The following is a 20,332-nucleotide window of genomic DNA, read 5'->3' as shown; positions in this document are numbered from 1 at the left end:
TGATAAATAGGCACTGAAAATTTCACAACGTAATCTGACAAGCTGATCATATAAGTGGTTTATTAAAAAAATGATACAGTTAGTGTTTGTGGATCCAACCAACAAAGGAGAAATAAGGGAAATTAAGACAGACCTATACTACACCAATATCACTGCTTTTATGATTCACAGCACAATCTACTGCAACTCCATGAGGTGGTAATTCACAGAGGTATGGGCCTTACTTGAAGCTCCAGAGATGCTGATCATGAATCTGGCTTCCTTTGATGTGAGATGGCCAAAGCTGTTGATCCATGCACACACGCTGGTATTTACAGTTGTTTCATGGACGCTGGCCAGTCCACAAGCAGACCACTCATACGGGGAGCACCAAATGAGTTCCATCCACAGTTCTTTTACGAACTTTTAATGCCTCATGAAGACGGGAGGATCTCTTCCAAGTGCAACCTGGTCACATCAGGGCACATTCAGCAGCAGAAATCTGTTTCCAGTACAGTCCTTGGTATGGCTAAATTCCACAGTCCCTTTTTCAGCAGTCAAAAATCCATGATAAATTCTGTACAACACTGTAGTCAATAACAGCAGCACCAGACAGTATATTAATTTCTTTACTATAAAGCTGTGTGTAATTATAACTTTTTATGTGTGGTGTTATCAAAAGCATCACTGAATCTCTAAATATCAGATGTTTATGTCTGAGTAAATACATTGCTGTACAAGGTCTTTGACATGCAGGTCATGCTCTAGGACTTAGGAATATAAAGTAGTACTTGTTATGTGGCCAATCATAAAAGTGACAATTATCTTCCTAACTGAAAATAAACATGAGCATTAGGAATTAGCAGTCTCTAGGATCCTAAATGCCTCTGAAATATTGTTTATCTCTCAATTTATAGTATGACATTTTTCCTCCCTCTCATGCCCAGTACACCAGACACACTACTGCTATTGCATTTGTAGGGATGTGTAAACAGAATTTCTTCCACTTGGACTGAATAAGACACCCTGGGGGTTTCATCGGAGTGAACAAGCAGAGAGGCTTGTTCCAAGTAACCAAAGAAGGCAAGGGGCAGGGGAGAAGACCCAGTACTAAAATCATGAACACCTTATCAAGGCATTTCTGTGCTTCATGGAGACGGATGGCATATACACTTAAGACAGGGAGCTAAGACAAACGGACAGAACAACATACAGGACAAAGCACCTGATTAAATACTGCCTGAAAATCTGATTAATCCTGTGAGTCAGAAATTTAAGGCTGGTCAAGAAAGCTTCCTGTGAACAACAATGCTCCTTGTTGTTTGCAAAAAAATTAATAATTAAAATAAAGGAAGGGGGTAAAAATGACAAGAGCTTTGAATGATATTTGGCACTCTGCCTCTGAAAATGATGACAAATTCTGGGATTTAAAAAAAATATATGACTCTAGTACCAAGCAGCAATTCCTATCTAAACAATGCAAGCCTGGCTGGCAGTTACCTTTCTCTCATGTTTTGTGCCTTCCCCAAGCCATTAAGTAAGAGATCTGGCCTCAGCTTGCGTGTAACCAGTAATGACAACCTCTTTGCAGTTATCTGTGTGCAAACAACCAGAGATATTCAGAACTCCAATACAGCATTTTGGAACAAAAGTAAATCAATCAAGAAATTAAATCTTTTAAGACAAATATTTTTTTCAAAGAATAAGGAAAAAAAAAAAATGTCAGGGAGAAACTCGCCCTCCATGCCCCACAATTCAACATGCAGAACAGTCGACCAGTGCTTTCACATCAGCAGGATGGTTCGATGCAAGTACACATATCCCGAGCCATCCATGGTCCCCGAACTTTGTGACATTGCTTTCAGGTGATAGAGACAAGATGGTCCATGCAAATGAGCTGACCAAAGTCATGTTGTGAGCAATCAAAATAGAATCCCAGACATCTTCAGAATGGTTTAGAGAGTCACAAGAAATGAAGTTCTCATGAAGTGGTTGGCATTTGGAAGCACACTGGTTTAAATATATCTCCCTGAAGATATGTTTATGTATTAGGGTACTGGCCAATATCTGATGCTATCTGTCATTTTATTGCAAAAGGAGATCAGGGCAATTAATATGGAGAAGTAGTAGCACTACCAGGATAAGATTCATTTAAAGCCAGGATAAGATTTGTTGGCTACCCAAATGGCATTTCTGACTTCAGATAGTAGTATCATGCAGGATTGGTACTGTATTAATGGAGCTTGGAGTAAGTCTATGTTTAATTATTTCCATTATGGGGTAAACAGTACTTGAATTAAGACAATTAAGCCGACTGATGCAGTTTGGTTTACAAGATAGATGGGATGGGAGATCGAGAGCGCCTCAGAGGACAAGGAGAGTTGTAGGGTGATGTTACTGGAGAGAGCCTCAGAGCATTGCCTGCCAAGCCCGCTATGTTGTTTAAGCTTCGGGATTTTTCATATCCTTTTATGAAAAAATGCACAGACATCAGTTGAATTCAACCAGAAAATAGACAAAGACAAACAATATCATGCAGGGTAATCAAAAGTGCTATTTTTGAGCTCAAAGAACTTGTTTACAAAGAATTCAATATTGAGACAATTTACAACTCTAAAAAAAAAAAAAAATGAAGCTCACTGTAGTTGTCACTTCCAAAAGATTAAACCAGCTATCACAAATTACTGTTGCAATACTTCAAAATCTATTCGTTCGCACATTACAGTCTGTATTGATGTAATTTTGGCATACACAATATCAGAAAGCTTTTAAGAATTAGGCAAAGCAACTTAAGTAAGATATAAATTTGGCAAATATTTTAAAATTTCAGAATATGTTCCTTAAAAAAAATGAGCTATTTTTTCTCTTTTCACTTTTTATTATTACTAAGCTAATAAAGCATGCTTAACTTTAAGTGGACAGCTCTTTTCCAGCATATTTAATCTTCCAGCCTTATGGGGTTAAAAGGATGATTCCTAAATAATGGTTTTTAATGCCATTATCTAGATGATGTAGAATGAATGCCTCCCTTGTATTTAAAAAGAAAAGAAAAGAAATGAATATAAATTGAGTCACAATTTTAGTAAATTAAAGTCTGATTTTGATTATATATTTTCAGCTGACTCTCCCCTGCCAGGAATTGAGAACAATTTGATCTTAATCCACCTTTTCTTTCTATTATCGTGCATTCTAATCTTTTGTTCATGATCATCATGAATTTACAGAATGAAAGATACTTCCCACAAGCTCTAACCTATTGATTTGCCTTAGCTACTCAAGCAACACCCCATCAAGGTCACCTTTGGAAGGATTCATATATTGCAGTACTTGTTATTAGAAAAGATTAGAGGCAGGTAAATGAGGAAGGGAGTACCTAGTATAAAGTTAGAAGTAAAATTGTCTTAAAAGCCAGGCAAATATTAACTGAAAAAGTTGTTATATTATACAGCTTAGCAAATAAATGTTCTGACAGCTCCACTGAAAAAAGTGTTGTAGATAGGAAAACTAAATAGCTCTACTGTGGGGTAAGATTGGAATAATAGGAACCTCTCCCTACATATACACCCACAAACTTTCAGCAGATTAGATGTCTTCTTTGATATTTTGTAGATGGAAATTTATGTCCTCCATTAACTACAATGAAGTTCTCTAGGACATAATTTCTGCTAATGAGAAAATTATCTGCCTATATATTTTGTTAGTATTTTGAGCTATAAAGCATGGGAGGAGGTATATATTTCATTCTCCTTTGGTAGCTAATGGAGTAGTTAATGGGAGAATGTCTTAAATAATTAAAAAGGAATTGCAAGTCATTTTTTCTTACATAGGGATCTTCACGTGCCTGGAGGGCTAGTTATCACTACTCTTCTGTAATGCGATTGGAAATATCACTGGAAATTGTAGAAAGAATAATTTATACAAGTTGACTTGGATTTTTAGTGTAACCGAAAAATGTAAACTAGACTATAAACATTGATTGGTTTTGATTAAAAGCGAACTAGCGAATATGTATGAAACAAAGAGGTTGTTAATAACTAAAATTCATCCTTATAAAAATGTACCTTTTGTCCTCACTGTCACCATGTTCTCTATAAGACTTCCAAAAAGGTGAAAAATCTGTTTGACAATTTACATTAATCATGCTAGTTACATGTAAATCTTGGTTGCCATTCTCAATGTTTACTTTTCTGAATTATAGTTATTAACATAAATATTATTTATAGGTCTTTTATTTTTAATAACTATGATTTCAATGTCCATTTGAGAAGACTTCCCTTATAATTTAGTAACAAGTATTTAATTAGTAAAATTATAAGTTATTCATATAAATATATTGTTCCTTTATTCTGGAGGTTCATTTATGAACAGAAAATTTGATAAAATTTTGCCTTATCAAACTTCTACTGAATGGAATGACTAAAAATATAATTCATGAGAATAAACAATGTTGAACCCAATACATGGTATACACTTTATACAGCTTTTAAGAGCACATATTAGTTTAGGACAGTATTGAAACTTCCTATTCATGTACTATCAATGGGTATGTTTGTGTTCATGTAAAATGGTTTCATAAAACTACTATATAAATGAAAACACAGGTTCTAAGTTTTGGGAGTTTACTCTTTTAGGGAATCCACATGTTTTCTTAATGTATGCCCAACTACATTTACATTTGTTGATAGAAAAATAATACAATGGGAATCCAGTCATTTATCTCATGTACATAGGGGAGAATTTTCATAACTCTAAAATCAGGCTAAGGTAGAAACCAATTTGAAAGGCAAGGAAGAAATCATATAGGAAATAAATATCTGAGTAGGAGTAATAGGAGACATCTCTAATCTACATAAAGGAAAAAGGAGAAGAAATGAATGGATTTCTAATAGACATGACAAAATAAGACACTGAGAAGATTAAGTGAAATTAGCCAGAAATGTTATCAGACCTAGGAAAAGAACACAAATCTGCAAAAGAATTGGGCAAGAATGAAAACAAAGTTGATTATGGTGAGAAATGACAAAGAATAAAAAACTCATAGATGAGTTTTCAAAGATGTTCTCACTGATAGAATTTGTATTTGTGAAATAAGATTGAATGTATAGTTTTCTCATATAAACTGAATATCTTATGAATTGCTTTGCTCATGAAAGTTTGCTATTTTATGGAAAAACTATATTTATATAGTGCTTTATAATTTGCAGTCTTTTTTCAAATGTGATCCCCTTTGACAGTTTAAAATTCAAAATATTTTCTAACCTAGAAAAAAAAATTCTATCTAGATCCTTAAACATGTAACCCTAGTATAAATATTGCATGTGATACTTTATTGAATGATGCTCAAAATGCACATAAATCTAACCACATATTACATAAAAAAATATAAATACATGTATAAGTATATATGTATATACATGTATAGTGATTTAAGATTACAATACACTTAAAATACTATGTTCTATATTATTAGTTAGATATTATTTAATATATGTACATATATTTTGCTCAAATACTATGACAGAATATTAACTATCTTTATAAAATATTTAAAAATTGTTGTAACATGATATTTAAATGTAAAATAGCAAAAAATCAAATAAATCTATTAAGATGATTGAAATACATTTTGGTGCAAGGGATAGATGTAGAGATTGAAAGTTCTTAGAATGAAGAAGGATTTAAAATATTACATATTAAAGAAACAAAAGAAGAGTCCTTTGTCTTCTCTTTCACGACTCACAGGTGTGGAGACAGAAAGAACAATGTAAAGTGCTCAGAAGAAATGAAAGAGAAGCACAACATGGGTAATGAGCTATTTCAAAGAAAGTAGTCATCACAAAATAAATATTTTAGGCTTAAAATGGTAAAGTATTCAATAGGAAGAAACTGCAATGAATAGCAAATAAGCTCAATATTTAAAAAATGCACTTGCACTAACGTGGAAGTTTTGGAGTGGCTTTTCATTCAAATTCAGTCAACTGCATAAGAAATTATTATTTCTTCATAAGAAATTAATAGTTCTTTCTCTATTCTGTCAATAAACAGAGAAAAATAACCATGACACTAAAGCCACTGGAATTCTCAAAGTAGGAGGTAATCTAAGAGCATACCAGCACTTTGACAATGGTGCGTTGTAAGTGTCACAAAACTATTTCTTAAGGAGAAGAAAAGGGTCCAACTGTTGGTTCGTAAAATTTACTAAAACAAAAACAAAGACAAAAGACAAAAACTAGCACCTAAGGAATAGTCATAGACACCTGGCACAATCTAGGGAAATGAAACTGTGCTGGAGTGGAGCTTCAGTATCCTGTTATATTCCTTAACAAAGATGTCTGTCCGATACAATGTATTCATTCAACAAATATTTATTAAGTATCTTCTATGTGCCACGCACTGTTCAGTGTCAATTAAAAAAATAATAAACTTAGAATTATTACTGCCCTGAAGAAAAATTCCATCAATACATTTTGTAAGTACACAAGTAGCCTTTCCTGTGATTGGGTATATTGTTCTATATGGCTGAGGATCTTGTACCTTAGCAACCTTCTGACATTCAGGTAAACCACTAGGAAAAGTTGCCCAAATACGGGATAAGAGACAACTAGAGTACGTTTAATGTTTTACTTTGAAAAAAGCTTTATTATTGTTTTAAATTATTAATTACTTATCAAAAGCTTTATTATTGTTTTAAATTATTAATTACTTATCAAATATATGCATAGTGTCAATTAGTGAGTTTAATTCATTGTAGGAAAAATGATAACTTTTAAAGACTGCTGAATCCATTGTATTAATTAGACGAGTGACTTAATTTTTAAATACTTCATTACAATTCTGCCCATAGACAAATGAAAAACCAAAATGTAAAAAAAAAAGGGTGAAATGCCTTTTAGATATGACAATCAAGTCGGCTGTTATGATATGTATTTTTAAATGTTTATAAAGAGAGAAGATATGATGAGGAAAAGAGCACCATGATTGCACAGTTGCTCCTAGAAAATGATGAAAGAGCATTTTACAGCACTCCATATATTTGCAGCATTTAATTGCTAAGTCACCTGTTAGGATCTGATTAAATGCATGCCTACCTTTCCTGATCCCTCCATCAGAAGCACACGTGTAATCACCTGTCGTCAGTAGGAAACATGTTTCCCCTCTTCTGTGTTTGTCTCTGGTACTAGAGCGTCTGATGGGGAGCCTTTCTGGGGGTGATAATGGCGGCTCACTTCCTGTACTGTCGTCACCTGATAACACTGGTCACAGCACCATGCCCATTGACAGACAGTGATGGATGAGGAAATGAGACAGTACAAAGAGTTTACGCCGAATGTCCATAGTACAGTCACTCGATATACAAAACACAATAATCACATCATGATAAGAAAAAGAATTTTCATCACTCATTACAAAAATTTATGTGGAGCAAAATGGAAATGTACTGAAAAGGAGAGAAATGTTTTTTGGGAAATTTTAACTTCATTTTGGATTTTATCTAATAGGACAATAACTTTTACAAAATTAATGTGAATTCAAAATAAGTGTGATAATGAAGTAGCACACAAGTTAATATCTTTCCATTTTTGACATGTTATCTAGTTAATGCAAATAGACATCTTTGAAAGTGGAGCCTACTGAAGGAAAAACTCCTAAGTAAATATTTGTCTTTGCAGGGCTTTAAGACGCATGCTTTTATTATTTTCTGAAAGTAATTTTCCCCAATAAATTGTAATGAAAATAATCCTGAAGTTCACAAACTTCATGTCCAGGTTCTCTATTTTGAGGTGACATAATATTTTTGAGCATACCAGTGGAAAAAGATCAACTTCTCAAATGCCCTTGAAACAATTGTTTACTTCTATATGCTTTTGCCAAAGACTTTCACATCCTATCAGCCTAGATACTAACTAATAACAATGTTTGCCCAGGCTGAGAGTGTGTCCTCATTTCCATGCCCTTCATACGGGCTCTGCGCAAGTACGTGAGAGCAGTCTAATGAGAGCAGTAACACCAGCTAAATTTCATCTTTCATAAAGACATTCCTGGCATAACAATTCTCAGATACATGTTGACAGAATTTGCAAAACAATGTACTAAATAAACATAAGGACTGCGAATAAAATCTTTGAAAAAGCAGTTCAGTTCCAGCCAGTTTTTTTTTTTTTTTCCATGTACCCCATAATAACTTTTGGAAGCTAAGGAGGGAACCTGTGAAAATGTCACTTGCCTTTTCTTTTGTTTGTTTGCTTGCTTGCTTTGTTTAATTGGTGTTATTTCTAAATAACGCAAAATTATTCACATGGGATTCTAGTAAGTCATTTTTCTACAAGAAAAAGATCAAACCTATCTAAGTTATAGGGAATGCATATACCTTAACTTTTCATAGTGGACAAAATCTAAATTGTGTAAACTACAAAATATTTCATCTGTAGTAGACATAATAGACTAGAGATGACACTATTGACTATCACTTTGGCAAACTGAATGTCAGCTTACAATCAACCCTAGATTATTTATGACAATAGAGAGGAGTAGCAATTCAAGCAGTAAATCATCCAAAACTGAGTTCTGGGAGGGAACAAAGCCCAATGCAGAGTGCATAAAAAAGGAAATCCACAGAGAAATTCAACCTTGCCATTGATTAGCCAAAGCAGATCATCTAGCCCCTGAATAATGTTGGGCTGATTATATTACATAGCACCTTACCCAATCCAAAGGGATTATGTTGAAATATCCTAATTTAAGATTAATGAAAACTTAATGAACCCTCAGTAATATTACTGAGGAAGCTATTTACTTTGAAAAGGGACATCTTACATATCACCTCTTTGGTGTTTAGGCCTTTGAAATGTAAACGTCCATTCTTCTTACATATCTTCTTCTTGTGAATTAGGTTAAAATGCATGGCCCCATGTGGCAGAGATAAAACTGAGACAAACACGCCAAGCCAAATGATATGGAGATCAACATTTTGAGAATGAAGGATGGAAAATGTCCGGTATCGTACCGTCACATCGTGCAGGGAAACAAAGAAACATTGGCACAAAAGCAACAAACAGGCAAAAGAAAATATTGGTACCATCAGCAAAGGGCATTCCCACTAAAGCAGGAGAGCTCTATAGTCAGCTGTGCAGACTTCTACTTAGGATTCATTTAGAAAAGCTATAATCTAGCTATCTACAAGCCTGACACAAACAAACTTTTTGTGAAGGTAGAATGGAAAACTCATGAAAATTTGCAGAAAATGAGAATGCTTGCCTTCTATTTCAGGGACATACTGGTCTATAAAGTATTTAATGGCATGCATTTGAAATCGTGCCTTACCTGATCTGTTATGTTCCGGAAGCCGATTGTCTTTGCCCAGACATGGGTCACCCTGTGTGCTATTACAGGCCATATTTAATTCTGTCTTGCAAAATGTAGGCGAGGTTGCCTGAGGGGCAGGAGGGATGTGCTTCTTTCTTTTTCTTGGAAGTTTCTGCTTCGCCATTGCCAAGGAGTAGTACATTCCAAAATTGTTGACAATGACAGGCACCGGCATGGCTATTGTCAGTACTCCAGCCAGAGCACACAGGGCTCCCACAAGCATCCCTGACCACGTTTGGGGGTACATATCTCCATAGCCCAAGGTAGTCATTGTCACTACAGCCCACCAGAACCCAATAGGAATGTTTTTGAACTGCGTGTGCTCACTAGCTGAAGGGTCATTGGGTTGAGCTCCTACTCTCTCCGCATAGTAGATCATAGTAGCAAATATCAAAACTCCTAGAGCCAGGAAGATGATCAGCAGCAAAAATTCATTAGTACTTGCTCGAAGCGTGTGTCCAAGCACCCTCAGACCTACAAAATGGCGGGTGAGCTTGAAGATTCTCAGGATCCTGACAAACCTGACCACCCTGAGGAAGCCAAGTACATCTTTAGCAGCTTTGGATGACAGCCCACTGAGTCCCACCTCTAAGTAGAAGGGTAGGATGGCCACAAAGTCAATGATATTCAAGAGGTTTTTGATGAATTCAAGTTTATTGGGGGAAAAAACAATACGGACTAAAAATTCAAAAGTAAACCATACCACGCACACTCCTTCTACATACGTCAAGGCAGGATCTGTTTCGATTTCATACTGTAGAACGACACTTGTGCCATTGATGACTGGTTCTGTCTTGTTTTTAACAATATTGAAAGCTTCATGTGTCTCCAGGCAAAAAGTTGTGATTGAAACCAGGATGAAGAATAAAGAAGCAAAAGCAATAAACTGTAGAGAAAAAAAAAAAAAAGAAATAAAAGAAGAAACACAGAGTGATCTAAACATAATATATTTCAATCCAAATCTAAATGTATCAATCCCTGTGGTAGAAAAAGTATAAACATATATTTGAAGATTTCACTTGGCATGTTTCTCAAGTGTAAGAAGACATGTGTAGGGAACATTCATTAGAGTTGCACTGATGATATGTTTCAAGTTCTGTTTTCAGCTTATATAGGTAAAAAGTTTTGATTTATGTTGGAAAATAATTTGACTCTTTTGTGTAAGACACTATACCTGTGAAAAGAGCATAAAAATCCTTGCAAAAGAATGTTAAAGGGCAACAGGCTGAAAAAAAAATAAATGTAGACAATGGCTCCAGATATTTTTTACCATCCTAGAGATCTTCACATATTAGATCAAGATTTACAACCATAAATAAAAGGTGCAGTCCACACTGACAGAAATTTGGTAGCCACCCATATTTAACTGTAGGTTTCTTCTATAATGTTCAGATTGTCATGAGGTATGAACATGAAAAAAAAAAATTTGAGCTATGTTACCATTTATATTATATCAACTTAAGGCAGAGTCTTGTCCAAAAAAGCAAATCTAGGAAGAGGAGGCATCGAGACTGAAGAGAGAGAAAGAGTTAAGGAACAAATTAAAAGGCAGTCTTCTTCCTGTCCTGAAAAAGAACTCCAACTGTTAAAGTAATATGTTATAAAGTTGCAGGATTTTTTTTAAATTCAACATTTCTTTGGTCAATAATATATGAATACACACCTACTAATACAGAATAATAATAAAAGCTCTCACTTATATAGTTCTTACTAGCGCCAGACACTCTTCAAAGCAATTTACGTAATTGACTCACGTCAACACTCATAACAACACTACACCATCACCTTTTACAGTCACAGAGTTTGTCACTTCTCCAAAGTCATAAGATTACAAAGTGATAGACCTGAGACACTAACTTGGTAAGTTTTGCCCCCGATTCTGTTCCCATAACTACCAAACTCTCAAATGTAGAATACAAATATGTTGAAACCTTTATTTATCTTGGGATCACATACTTCTTAATATTAAAGATCTGAAAACTTGAAACCCAGTTGTTTTAGTAAATGGCACTGTTGCCATTTGTCAGCACCAGAGGCTTTCAAAGAAGCTGGCAGATTTCTGGTGCTCTCTGATAACGCTCTTAGATTGAGCATGCTTAATGAACACCAAGAGACTATTCCTTGAATGTCTAAACAAATGAATTATTCAGCAGGAGGAGGTCATCAGTCAAGTGGAGGGAGGCCATTATTTAGAAATAATAGGGTATATCCCAAACCCAAAGCTCTTCCCTAATATCCTGCGTCTCAACCATGACACTGAAAAGATCTAAGTTTCAAGAAGAGATTGAAACCACCTCTTTTTTTGCCCCTGGTTGATCTTCAATGGATGAGATCTACAGATCTCGCCAAATACATAAGAGATACACAAAAAGACTAAAAAAAAAAAAGCTTTGGCCTGAGATTATCTGCTTTAAAGAACTACACAAATACCTGTGAATAAACAAAGCAACGGAATAGTTTCTAAATATACACAATTCTAAGACACAAAACTTTAGAAACCAAAAATTGTCTGTTTTTATGTCATTGGAACTTGCATTTATAAATATTTTTATTAGCATAATTTAAAGAACTACATGATGATTTTTGTATTTGTATTATTCTTCATTGTAATCTTTATAACTCAGTATATCTTTAGCTTTTAAAGACTTTGTAACTTTGCTGGAGTGTGATAGTACTATAATCGGAAACTAAAAAGAGTATAAAGAATGGAAACAAACTTTGATATTCCTGGAAATATACAACATTCATCTTAGAAGTACCTCATTATTTTGCTTAAAAATCAGCTAGATAGGTCATTTTTTATTTATAAAGGCTTAGGACACTAGGTATGGTCTAGAACAAGAGTTGTAACTGAGGACCAAAGTATGCTTCATAATAACATGGTAGGAAATTGGAAGTTGGCCTCTATCAGCCTGCAAGTGAGGACCTTGGAAGGAAGTTGAATTCTGAAGAGAAGGAAGTGGAAAATGTCTCTAAAGTGAAGGAGGAGAGGCCCATAACATGAGCACAAACAATTGAGAAATCCCCCCACAGGTACAGCAGCAGAACTTTGGGAGACCAATGGAGAATATTAAATTCTAAGATGATGCTTGCTCTGTTAGGCCTTCAGCAAAAGGTGGTTGTACAAAACAGCTTGGTGTTGAAGGTGCTTTGAGTAATGAAGGCATTGGACCATGGGAGAACAAAAAGAGGACATCAGTCAACCACGAGAGGCAAAATACGTACTGCGATTCAAAACCATAAGAGAGTAACAAATAAAAGTAAAATGTAATAAGGAGAAATGCAGCTCCCAATAAAGTCCTTGGAGATATTGGGAGACAGAGCTTCCCATGGAATGAAGAATAGGGTCTCAGTTTATTAGGAACTTAGTTTGAGTATCAAATGAAAGGGTGACTCCAGAAACCTTGAAGATCTAGAATTATCCAGAGGGCCACATTTGGATTCCTTTAGCAAGGAACTTGTGCACTTTACCTGAACTTAAATCTAAGAGTCTTGGATATAGAAAATGTCTTCTTTTGTTCCTGACTCACTGAGTTAAGCCGAGATGGGTAAATATGAGGTTAGATTGAATAATATTTTTAAAGAATTAAAAAGGAAATAAATGGGGAAAAAGAAGGTTTTATTTGTTTTTCCTCTTCACTGAACTGGGAACTGTTTAAGGACTGGAATGATGTCATATTCATTTCTGTACCTCCTGCTTCTGTCACAGTAGTTAGTATTTAGTATGGCTGGATGGATGAATAGAAGGATGGAAAAATTAATAAAAGAATTAATAAATTAACAAAACAAGGTAGACTATATTCTAGTGAGGATAAAAATGATGTGAAAAAGGAAATAACAGAAATGAAAAATGAAAGTCCGCATATTGAAGCAAAAAAGCCAAATTTACAGCTGAAGCAAACTGAATTGGCTCACAGGTCCAAATGTTGCCAATGTTAGCTTCCATTCATTCTGTTAATGAAGTTTGTATCTTACCAGGGAGTTGGGGAAGAAACTTATACTGCCATCTTTCTCTTCCTTTTCCCCTGTGATAAGACCACAGACTCCTACAAGCATTAAATGAAAATAAAAAGAGGCATGTTAAATACTAATTAAAATGTTAGAAAGCTTTCCAGACAAAATGTAGCATGTTGACTGAAATCACAGAACTGATATTTCACCCAAGGCAGTTTCAGGCTGGGAATATCCTACTAAAATATTGGCTTGTGCGTCCAGTGAGTAGTTACTTTTTCTCCATAAGCTCAGTGCCCATGCTTAGCAACATAGAGTGCCCCAAACTCTCTCTCTCTCCCTTTTTTTTTCCAATTAGCAATTATGGAGTAGAAGTCCTCAGAGTCCAGATTCTACATAGAAGGTATTAGGTCAATCAACCTCAAAGCAAACATTCAAGTAGAATCTCCAGGTATATATAATAGGCTGAGAGAAACAGGGGGAAAGTGTGGTATATTTTTATGTTTCATCATTTTCTCTTTCAGGTTAGCATTAAAATATATGTAACTGAACTCAACAACTAACATTCTCTAACACCATATACAAAAATAAACTCAGAATGGATTAAAAACCTAAATGTAAGGCCAGATACTATGAAACTCCTAGAGGAAAACATAGGCAGAACATTTAATTTTTTTATTAGAACTATTCTTTTTTTCTTCTAGTTTTATTGAGATATAATTGAAGAACACTCTTTGACATAAATCACTGCAATATCTTTTTGGATCCATATGCTAATGTAAAGGAAATAAAAGCATAAATAAACAAATGGGACCTAATTAAACTTAAAAGCTTTTGCACAGCAAAGGAAACCATTGACAAAACGAAAAGATGACCTAATGAATGGGAGAAAGTACTTACAAATGATATGAACAATAAAGGATTAATATCTTACATATATAAACAACTCCTACAACTCAACATAGAAAAAACAAACAACTCAATTAAAAAATGGGCAGAAAAACTGAATAGACATTTTTCCAAAGAGGAAATGCAGATGGGTAACAGGCACATGAAAAGATGATCAACATCACTAATCATCAGGGAAATGCAAATCAAAACCACATGAAATATCACCTCACACCTGTCAGAATGGCTGCCGTCAAAACACAAATAACAAGTGCTGGCAAGGATGTGGAGAAAAGGGAACCCTTGTATATTGTTGGTGGGAATGTAAATGGGTGCAGCTGCAGTGGAAAACAGTGGAGGTTTCTCAAAAAACTAAAATAGAACTATCATATGACTCAGCAATTCCATTCCTGGATATATATCCAAAAAAAAGAAAACCCAAAACATTAATTCAAAAAGATACATGCACCCCAATGTTCATAGCAGCATTATTTACCATTGCCAAGATATGGAAACAACCTAAGTGTCCATCAACAGATGAATGGATAAAGAAGATGTGGTGCAGAGATACACACACACACACACACACACACACACACACACACACACAATAGAATACTACTCAGCCATAAAAGAGAATAAAATTTTGCCATTTGCAACAGCATCGATGGTCTTATAGGGCATTATGCTAAGTGAAATAAGTAAAACAGAGAAAGACAAATACTATATGATACCACTTATATGTCAAATCTAAAAAATGCAACTAGTGAATATAAAAAAACAGAAGCGGACTCACAGATATAAAGAACAGACTAGTGGTTACCAGTGGGGAGAGGAAGGGGGGAGGGGCAATATATAGGGGTAGGGATCAAGAACTACAAACTATTGGGTATAAAATAAGCAACAAAGATATACTGTATAATACAGGGAATATAGGCAATATTTTATAATAATTGTAAATGGGTATAAACTTAAAAAAGTGTGAATCACTATATTGTACACCTGTAACTTATATAATATTGTACAGCAACTATACTTCAATAATAAATAGCTAGCTAGCTAAATAAATAAATAAATAAAATTGAACTCAATAACTAATTCAAAAGCTCCAGAACTTACAAACATAATGAGAACAAGACTCATTAAGTGACCCTTCTCCATGCTTCCCTAGCCCAGGATCACTGATGATATTGTAGCAATTTTCACACACTTTTGTTACTGATTCTACATGCCCACAAGTTCTTCAAAGAGAAGGATTTAACATCTATCCTTAGAGCCAAGGACAAGGCCTAACCCATGACAAGAAGTAGGTGCTCAGTTCTTATAAAATCAGTAAAGCAGCACTTTTAAAAATATTTATTTGTTACGTAAAAATTCTGTTGGCCACAACACGGAATCTGTCTTTAAAAGTCACTTCTTATTAATTCACAGTCAGAAATATGGACCTTCATTGTAAAACTTAAAGGGAGAAAAAACCTGAAGAAAAATTAAATTCACCTCTATTTTTTAATGAAAGTCAATGAGATAATTTAATACTTGGAAATAAACTATGAGAAGATTTTTAAGACAAGTTACTTAAATATATGCTAAGGAATTTGTTTTCACAATCCCACATGAGGTACACCTGTTTTTAGTTTGTATTTCGAGAGCTTAAATGAAATCAATACACGAGAAGAGCAAGGACTTCCAATGATGAAGTATCAGAGCGCATAGTGCCTCCTGATCCAAAACCTCCACTTTTAGAAACTTACTCGGGTAAAATATGTATATAAAAGTACAAGGATATATGTAGGGCATTAATTTAAGCATTACTTGTACCCGAAAAGACCCAGAAAAATGTAAATATTCATAGTCATGGTATTGTCATAAAATCGCATCGCAAAGAATGATGTAGTTCAATACATACTGACACAGAATGATCACTACTGAAACATATTAAACAACAACAGGTGGCTCATAGTAAATACTAAGTATTTGATTCTATTCTAAATGGCTGTGGCACAACAATACGCAGAGTCCAATCCCATTTCTTTCTTTATGTACAACTAGTGTATGCAAATAAATAGAAACACTATATTCTCAGCAGTGGTGATGTCTGGGTATAAGAGTGGCCTCAGGTGAGTGTGTTGCTAATGGAGAATGATAACTGATTTTATAAATGCCTGCAAAGTTTCCATTTCTCACAAAATTTTTATCATGTATTTTAAGTTTAATTTTAAAACAAAATTCAAAGAAAGTAATAACCAAGAGAGGATTAAACCTGGATCTTCATTCTCAATGACCATTAAGCTGATTTTATTTGTCCATAGAAATTATACATTTGCAAATTTTCTTCTTTTCTACAGCACCTGAAACACAGCAGATGCTCTTAACTATGTACGTATTCAAGTCCCTTGTACTACTTTTGCCGTAATTAACAAGTGTGGTGGTGTTTACAGAAATGTGGTCTCTAGAGAGAGAAAAAGTCTCTTTCATCAGTAAGTCTATCCTCAAAGGCCAACCAAACAGGGAAAACTAGAGACTAGTGTCTGCTGGTTCCATGCAGAATTGACAATTACTTTGACTTCTTCTGAAGCTGGTAAAATCAACTTCTCTTCATCCAAGTTTCACCATTTAAAAGCAGTTCCACAAACTTAACTGCATTTATCGTACTGAGTTAGATTGAAGAAAGCTGATCACATACATGGTTACTAAACTCAGAAATCAGTGAAGAAGATTAAGCTACAGGTAACTGTACATAATCATGTGTGTGTTTATAACAAGTTATATGTTTTATGTCTATATCTACATATAAAATGTGTTATATGTATGGATATATGTGTATTATACACAGTAGGTATAGATTAAATATAGACACAAATATATTATATAGATAGGCATAGAAACAGACAAAAAGCCCAAAAGACATAGAACAATATAAGATTTAGATTCTGTAAATCAAGAAAATATACCCCAATATTTCTTTTGGCTACTGAGACTTATGTGGCCCTTAATAAATATCTTCAATCATGTTTTTTGGTACCTTTATTCAATATATATACCATTCTCTCTACATTTTTTTTTTCTATGCCACAGACTGATTTCATTGAAATTTTAGCTGTTTGTTTACAGTCAAGGCCTATCCACTCACACCCAAGTATAATTTTGCAAGATACAGGCAAGAGAGTCCTGTACATAATATTAGTTTTATCATAATGGATTGTTGTATTCAAAGTTAGGGAACTAGAATTAAAAGTCATCACATATGAATATACAATATCATTTTACTTCTCTAAGTCTCACAATGAAATGTAAAGTGTACAATTAACATACTTCATGAAAATAATTTTTATAACTGTTTCATTAGACTGAAGAAAAATTCTATACCTTTTGAGTCATAAGAATAACAGATTATATATAGTCATTTCACAACATAAACATGAATTGTATACCCTAAATTCCAATTATTGAAAACTCTTCCCAAACCAAATTTTCCAACTTTAGCATATATTAATTTGTCTTAAATTTATTTTTTAAATGGTTCAGTTTGTCTTGAAATGATATTATGTACACCACCATGATCTAGGATTTTACATAGGGGGGCACATTTTAAGCCCTATGTACCCCAGTATATCTTTCTTTAGACTAACAATTACTTTCCAAAATGAATTATTTAAGGACCCTTGATTTTACTCAGTTGAAAGTGAGAGAGATTAAGGGAGGATTAGTTGAAGGTGAAGGGAGGTGACTAGCTTTCAAACACCTGCCAAAGATTCACTGACTCATAAATCTGTTTCTTTCAACACTGTGGTGCTGTGGTTAAAACACACTCTACCCAGTGACATGAATGGCTGTCTACCCTGCAGTGTCACCTCTGCTGTACACCACAGAGTGTCCCAAGCTTCGGTCTCAAATATATTGCTCTCTTTTTGCCATATATGCTTGCTCAGTAATCCTTTCTATAAAGAGGACCTGTGCCAAGGTAACTGGGTCCTGAGAGTCCTCCAAGCCCAGGCATAGCTCCAATGGATCTGGCCCTTCCCCAAAGAGATTAACATATTTGTTAGGGCTTTAGTATTCCCTCCTCCTCAAGATGATTTATTTTTTAGTGGACATCTGCTCTTCCTTGCTACAAAGCCTGTGTCAGGACCTTCCAGTCCACTCTAGTCTACCTCCACAGGTATCCTTATGTGGATAGAGGAAACTAGAGTTTCAATTCCTCCCCTACCTGAAGATCTTGGGCATCTTGCAAATAGTTCAAATTCTTCCCAGAGGGCAGAGGCAAATTTTCTATATTCCACAAAACAAAAGCCTGTGTGTAACTTGTAATTTCGTTAGGAGATGCAGAAATGCCATATTTAAAATCGGGAGGGGATTGATTGGCTGTGTAATTGGAAACCCAGTAGGGTCGACCTTAATGCTGTTTGCCTTAGCGATTTAACTATATCAACAGCTATCAAAGTGTGGCCTGGGGACTTCTAGCGGTCCTCAGAACCTTGTTTGGATCTACAAAATCAAAATTAGCTTTGTAATGATATTAAAATGATTTTTGCCTTTCTCATTGTCACACCAGTTTACAGGGAAGTTTTCCAGAAGCTACATGACATGTAGTATTACAACAGACTGAATGCACAAGGAGATATGAGAATCCAGCCATCTTCTATTAAGTCAGACATGAAAGAGATTTGCAAAAATGTAAAACAATGTCAGTCTTCTCACTTTATTTTTTCTCTTTCAGAGATGCTATTCTTTTTAAAAATTTATTTTTTATTAAAAATACATTTGCTCACATCACTGAGTTACATCCTAATCCAGGAAAATAGGTATCTCCTGGCCCTTCTATATATAGCTAATAGGACCCAACAGTGACTCTATACAAGATCACAAGGTCTCCAATGTGATTTTCAATACAATTAGCTGCTTTACTAGATAAAAAACCATGCATTTGTCATATTAACACTTTTAAAGCTGTCATGAATGAACTGAACTCTAACCAAAGGAATTCTCGGTATTTACAGAAATCTGGATTAATCAGAAATATCTGCGTCCACAGTTTAAATATTGAAATCTCTGGAAATCTGGTAATTTCATCTACTTCCACAATTCCAACTGCCATCAATGCATGAAATGTCAATCTTCAGGTTATACCTTTTCTTTGTGATTTATAATCATAATCTCCAAATCCATACAGTTCTTCAGTCTCAGTAAATTAACAAATAATATGGAGGTAATCAAAACAATGGCTCTATTAGTCCAGGTTCTCCAGAGAAACAGAATCAATAGGATATTTATAGTATATAAAAAGGGATTTATTATGAGGGATTGGCTCACAAGATTACAGAGGTTGAGAAGTCCCATGATTTGCTGTCTGCCCCCTGAAGGCTTAGAAAAGCCAGTGGTGTAGTCCCAGTCCAAGCTTGATGGCCTCAGAACCAGGGCAGCCAGTGATGTAAGTCCCAGTCTGAGTCTGATGGTCCAAGAACCAGGAGTGCCAATGTTCGGGGGCAGGAGAAGATAAATGCCCCTGCTCAAGCAGAGAGAACTAATTCACCCTTCTGTTTTTTTGGCCCTCAGCAGAGTGGACGATGCCCACCCACACTGGTGAGGGGATCTTCTTTACTCAAGTGGACGGACTCAAATGCTAATCTCTTCCAGAAACCCTCATAGACACATCCAGAAATAATGTTTTACCAGTTATCAGGGCATCCCTAGCCCAGTCAAACTGACACATGAAATTAACCATCACACTATTATACCTTTTATTATTGAAGATTTTAAAGGAACTTCAAACTCTACCTGCCTAATATACTGCTCAAATCTGATCTTCCTGTTCCATTATATTTCCTGTTATTATTATTATTATTTTTTGCGGTACGCGGGCCTCTCACTGTTGTGGCCTCTCCCGTTGCACAGCACGGGCTCCGGACGCACAGGCTCAGCGGCCATGGCTCTGTGGCATGTGGGATCTTCCCGCACCGGGGCATGAACCCGCGTCCCCTGCATTGGCAGGCGGACTCTCAACCACTGCACCACCAGGGAAGCCCTATTTTCTGTTATTTTGACCATCATTTACCCATTAACCAGCTTGGTACCTAGATTCCTTATTTATTTTCCCAACACCTTTGGCTGTTGAATCAATGAATTGTGTAGATTCTCAGACTTCAAATACCTC

The 20,332-nt window shown here is 35.1% G+C and overlaps 1 protein-coding gene across 9 annotated transcripts in view; it reads right to left on the bottom strand.

The window, feature by feature from the left end:
* Positions 1 to 456: 456 nt before the first annotated feature.
* Positions 457 to 20,332, bottom strand: part of KCNC2 (potassium voltage-gated channel subfamily C member 2) — a 202,555-nt gene continuing 182,679 nt past the window's right edge. The window contains exons 2-4 of one of the 9 annotated variants that reach the window (XM_065886956.1): positions 9,301 to 10,228; positions 7,068 to 7,232; positions 457 to 566 (exon numbers count right to left, since the gene is read on the bottom strand). In XM_065886956.1, coding sequence (XP_065743028.1) covers positions 457 to 566; positions 7,068 to 7,232; positions 9,301 to 10,228 — 1,203 coding nt within the window. Of the gene's footprint in view, positions 567 to 800; positions 809 to 1,512; positions 1,575 to 2,308; positions 2,446 to 7,067; positions 7,233 to 8,800; positions 8,905 to 9,300; positions 10,229 to 20,332 lie in introns of those variants that run through there. The other 8 variants (XM_065886959.1, XM_065886955.1, XM_065886957.1 and 5 more) reach the window with 8 other exon arrangements.

The sequence above is a fragment of the Phocoena phocoena genome, chromosome 11, assembly GCF_963924675.1.
Source record: "Phocoena phocoena chromosome 11, mPhoPho1.1, whole genome shotgun sequence".
NCBI classification, from domain to species: Eukaryota; Metazoa; Chordata; class Mammalia; order Artiodactyla; family Phocoenidae; genus Phocoena; species Phocoena phocoena.
Note: the sequence above shows the minus strand (reverse complement) of the source record. Positions and strands in the feature narration are given on the sequence as shown.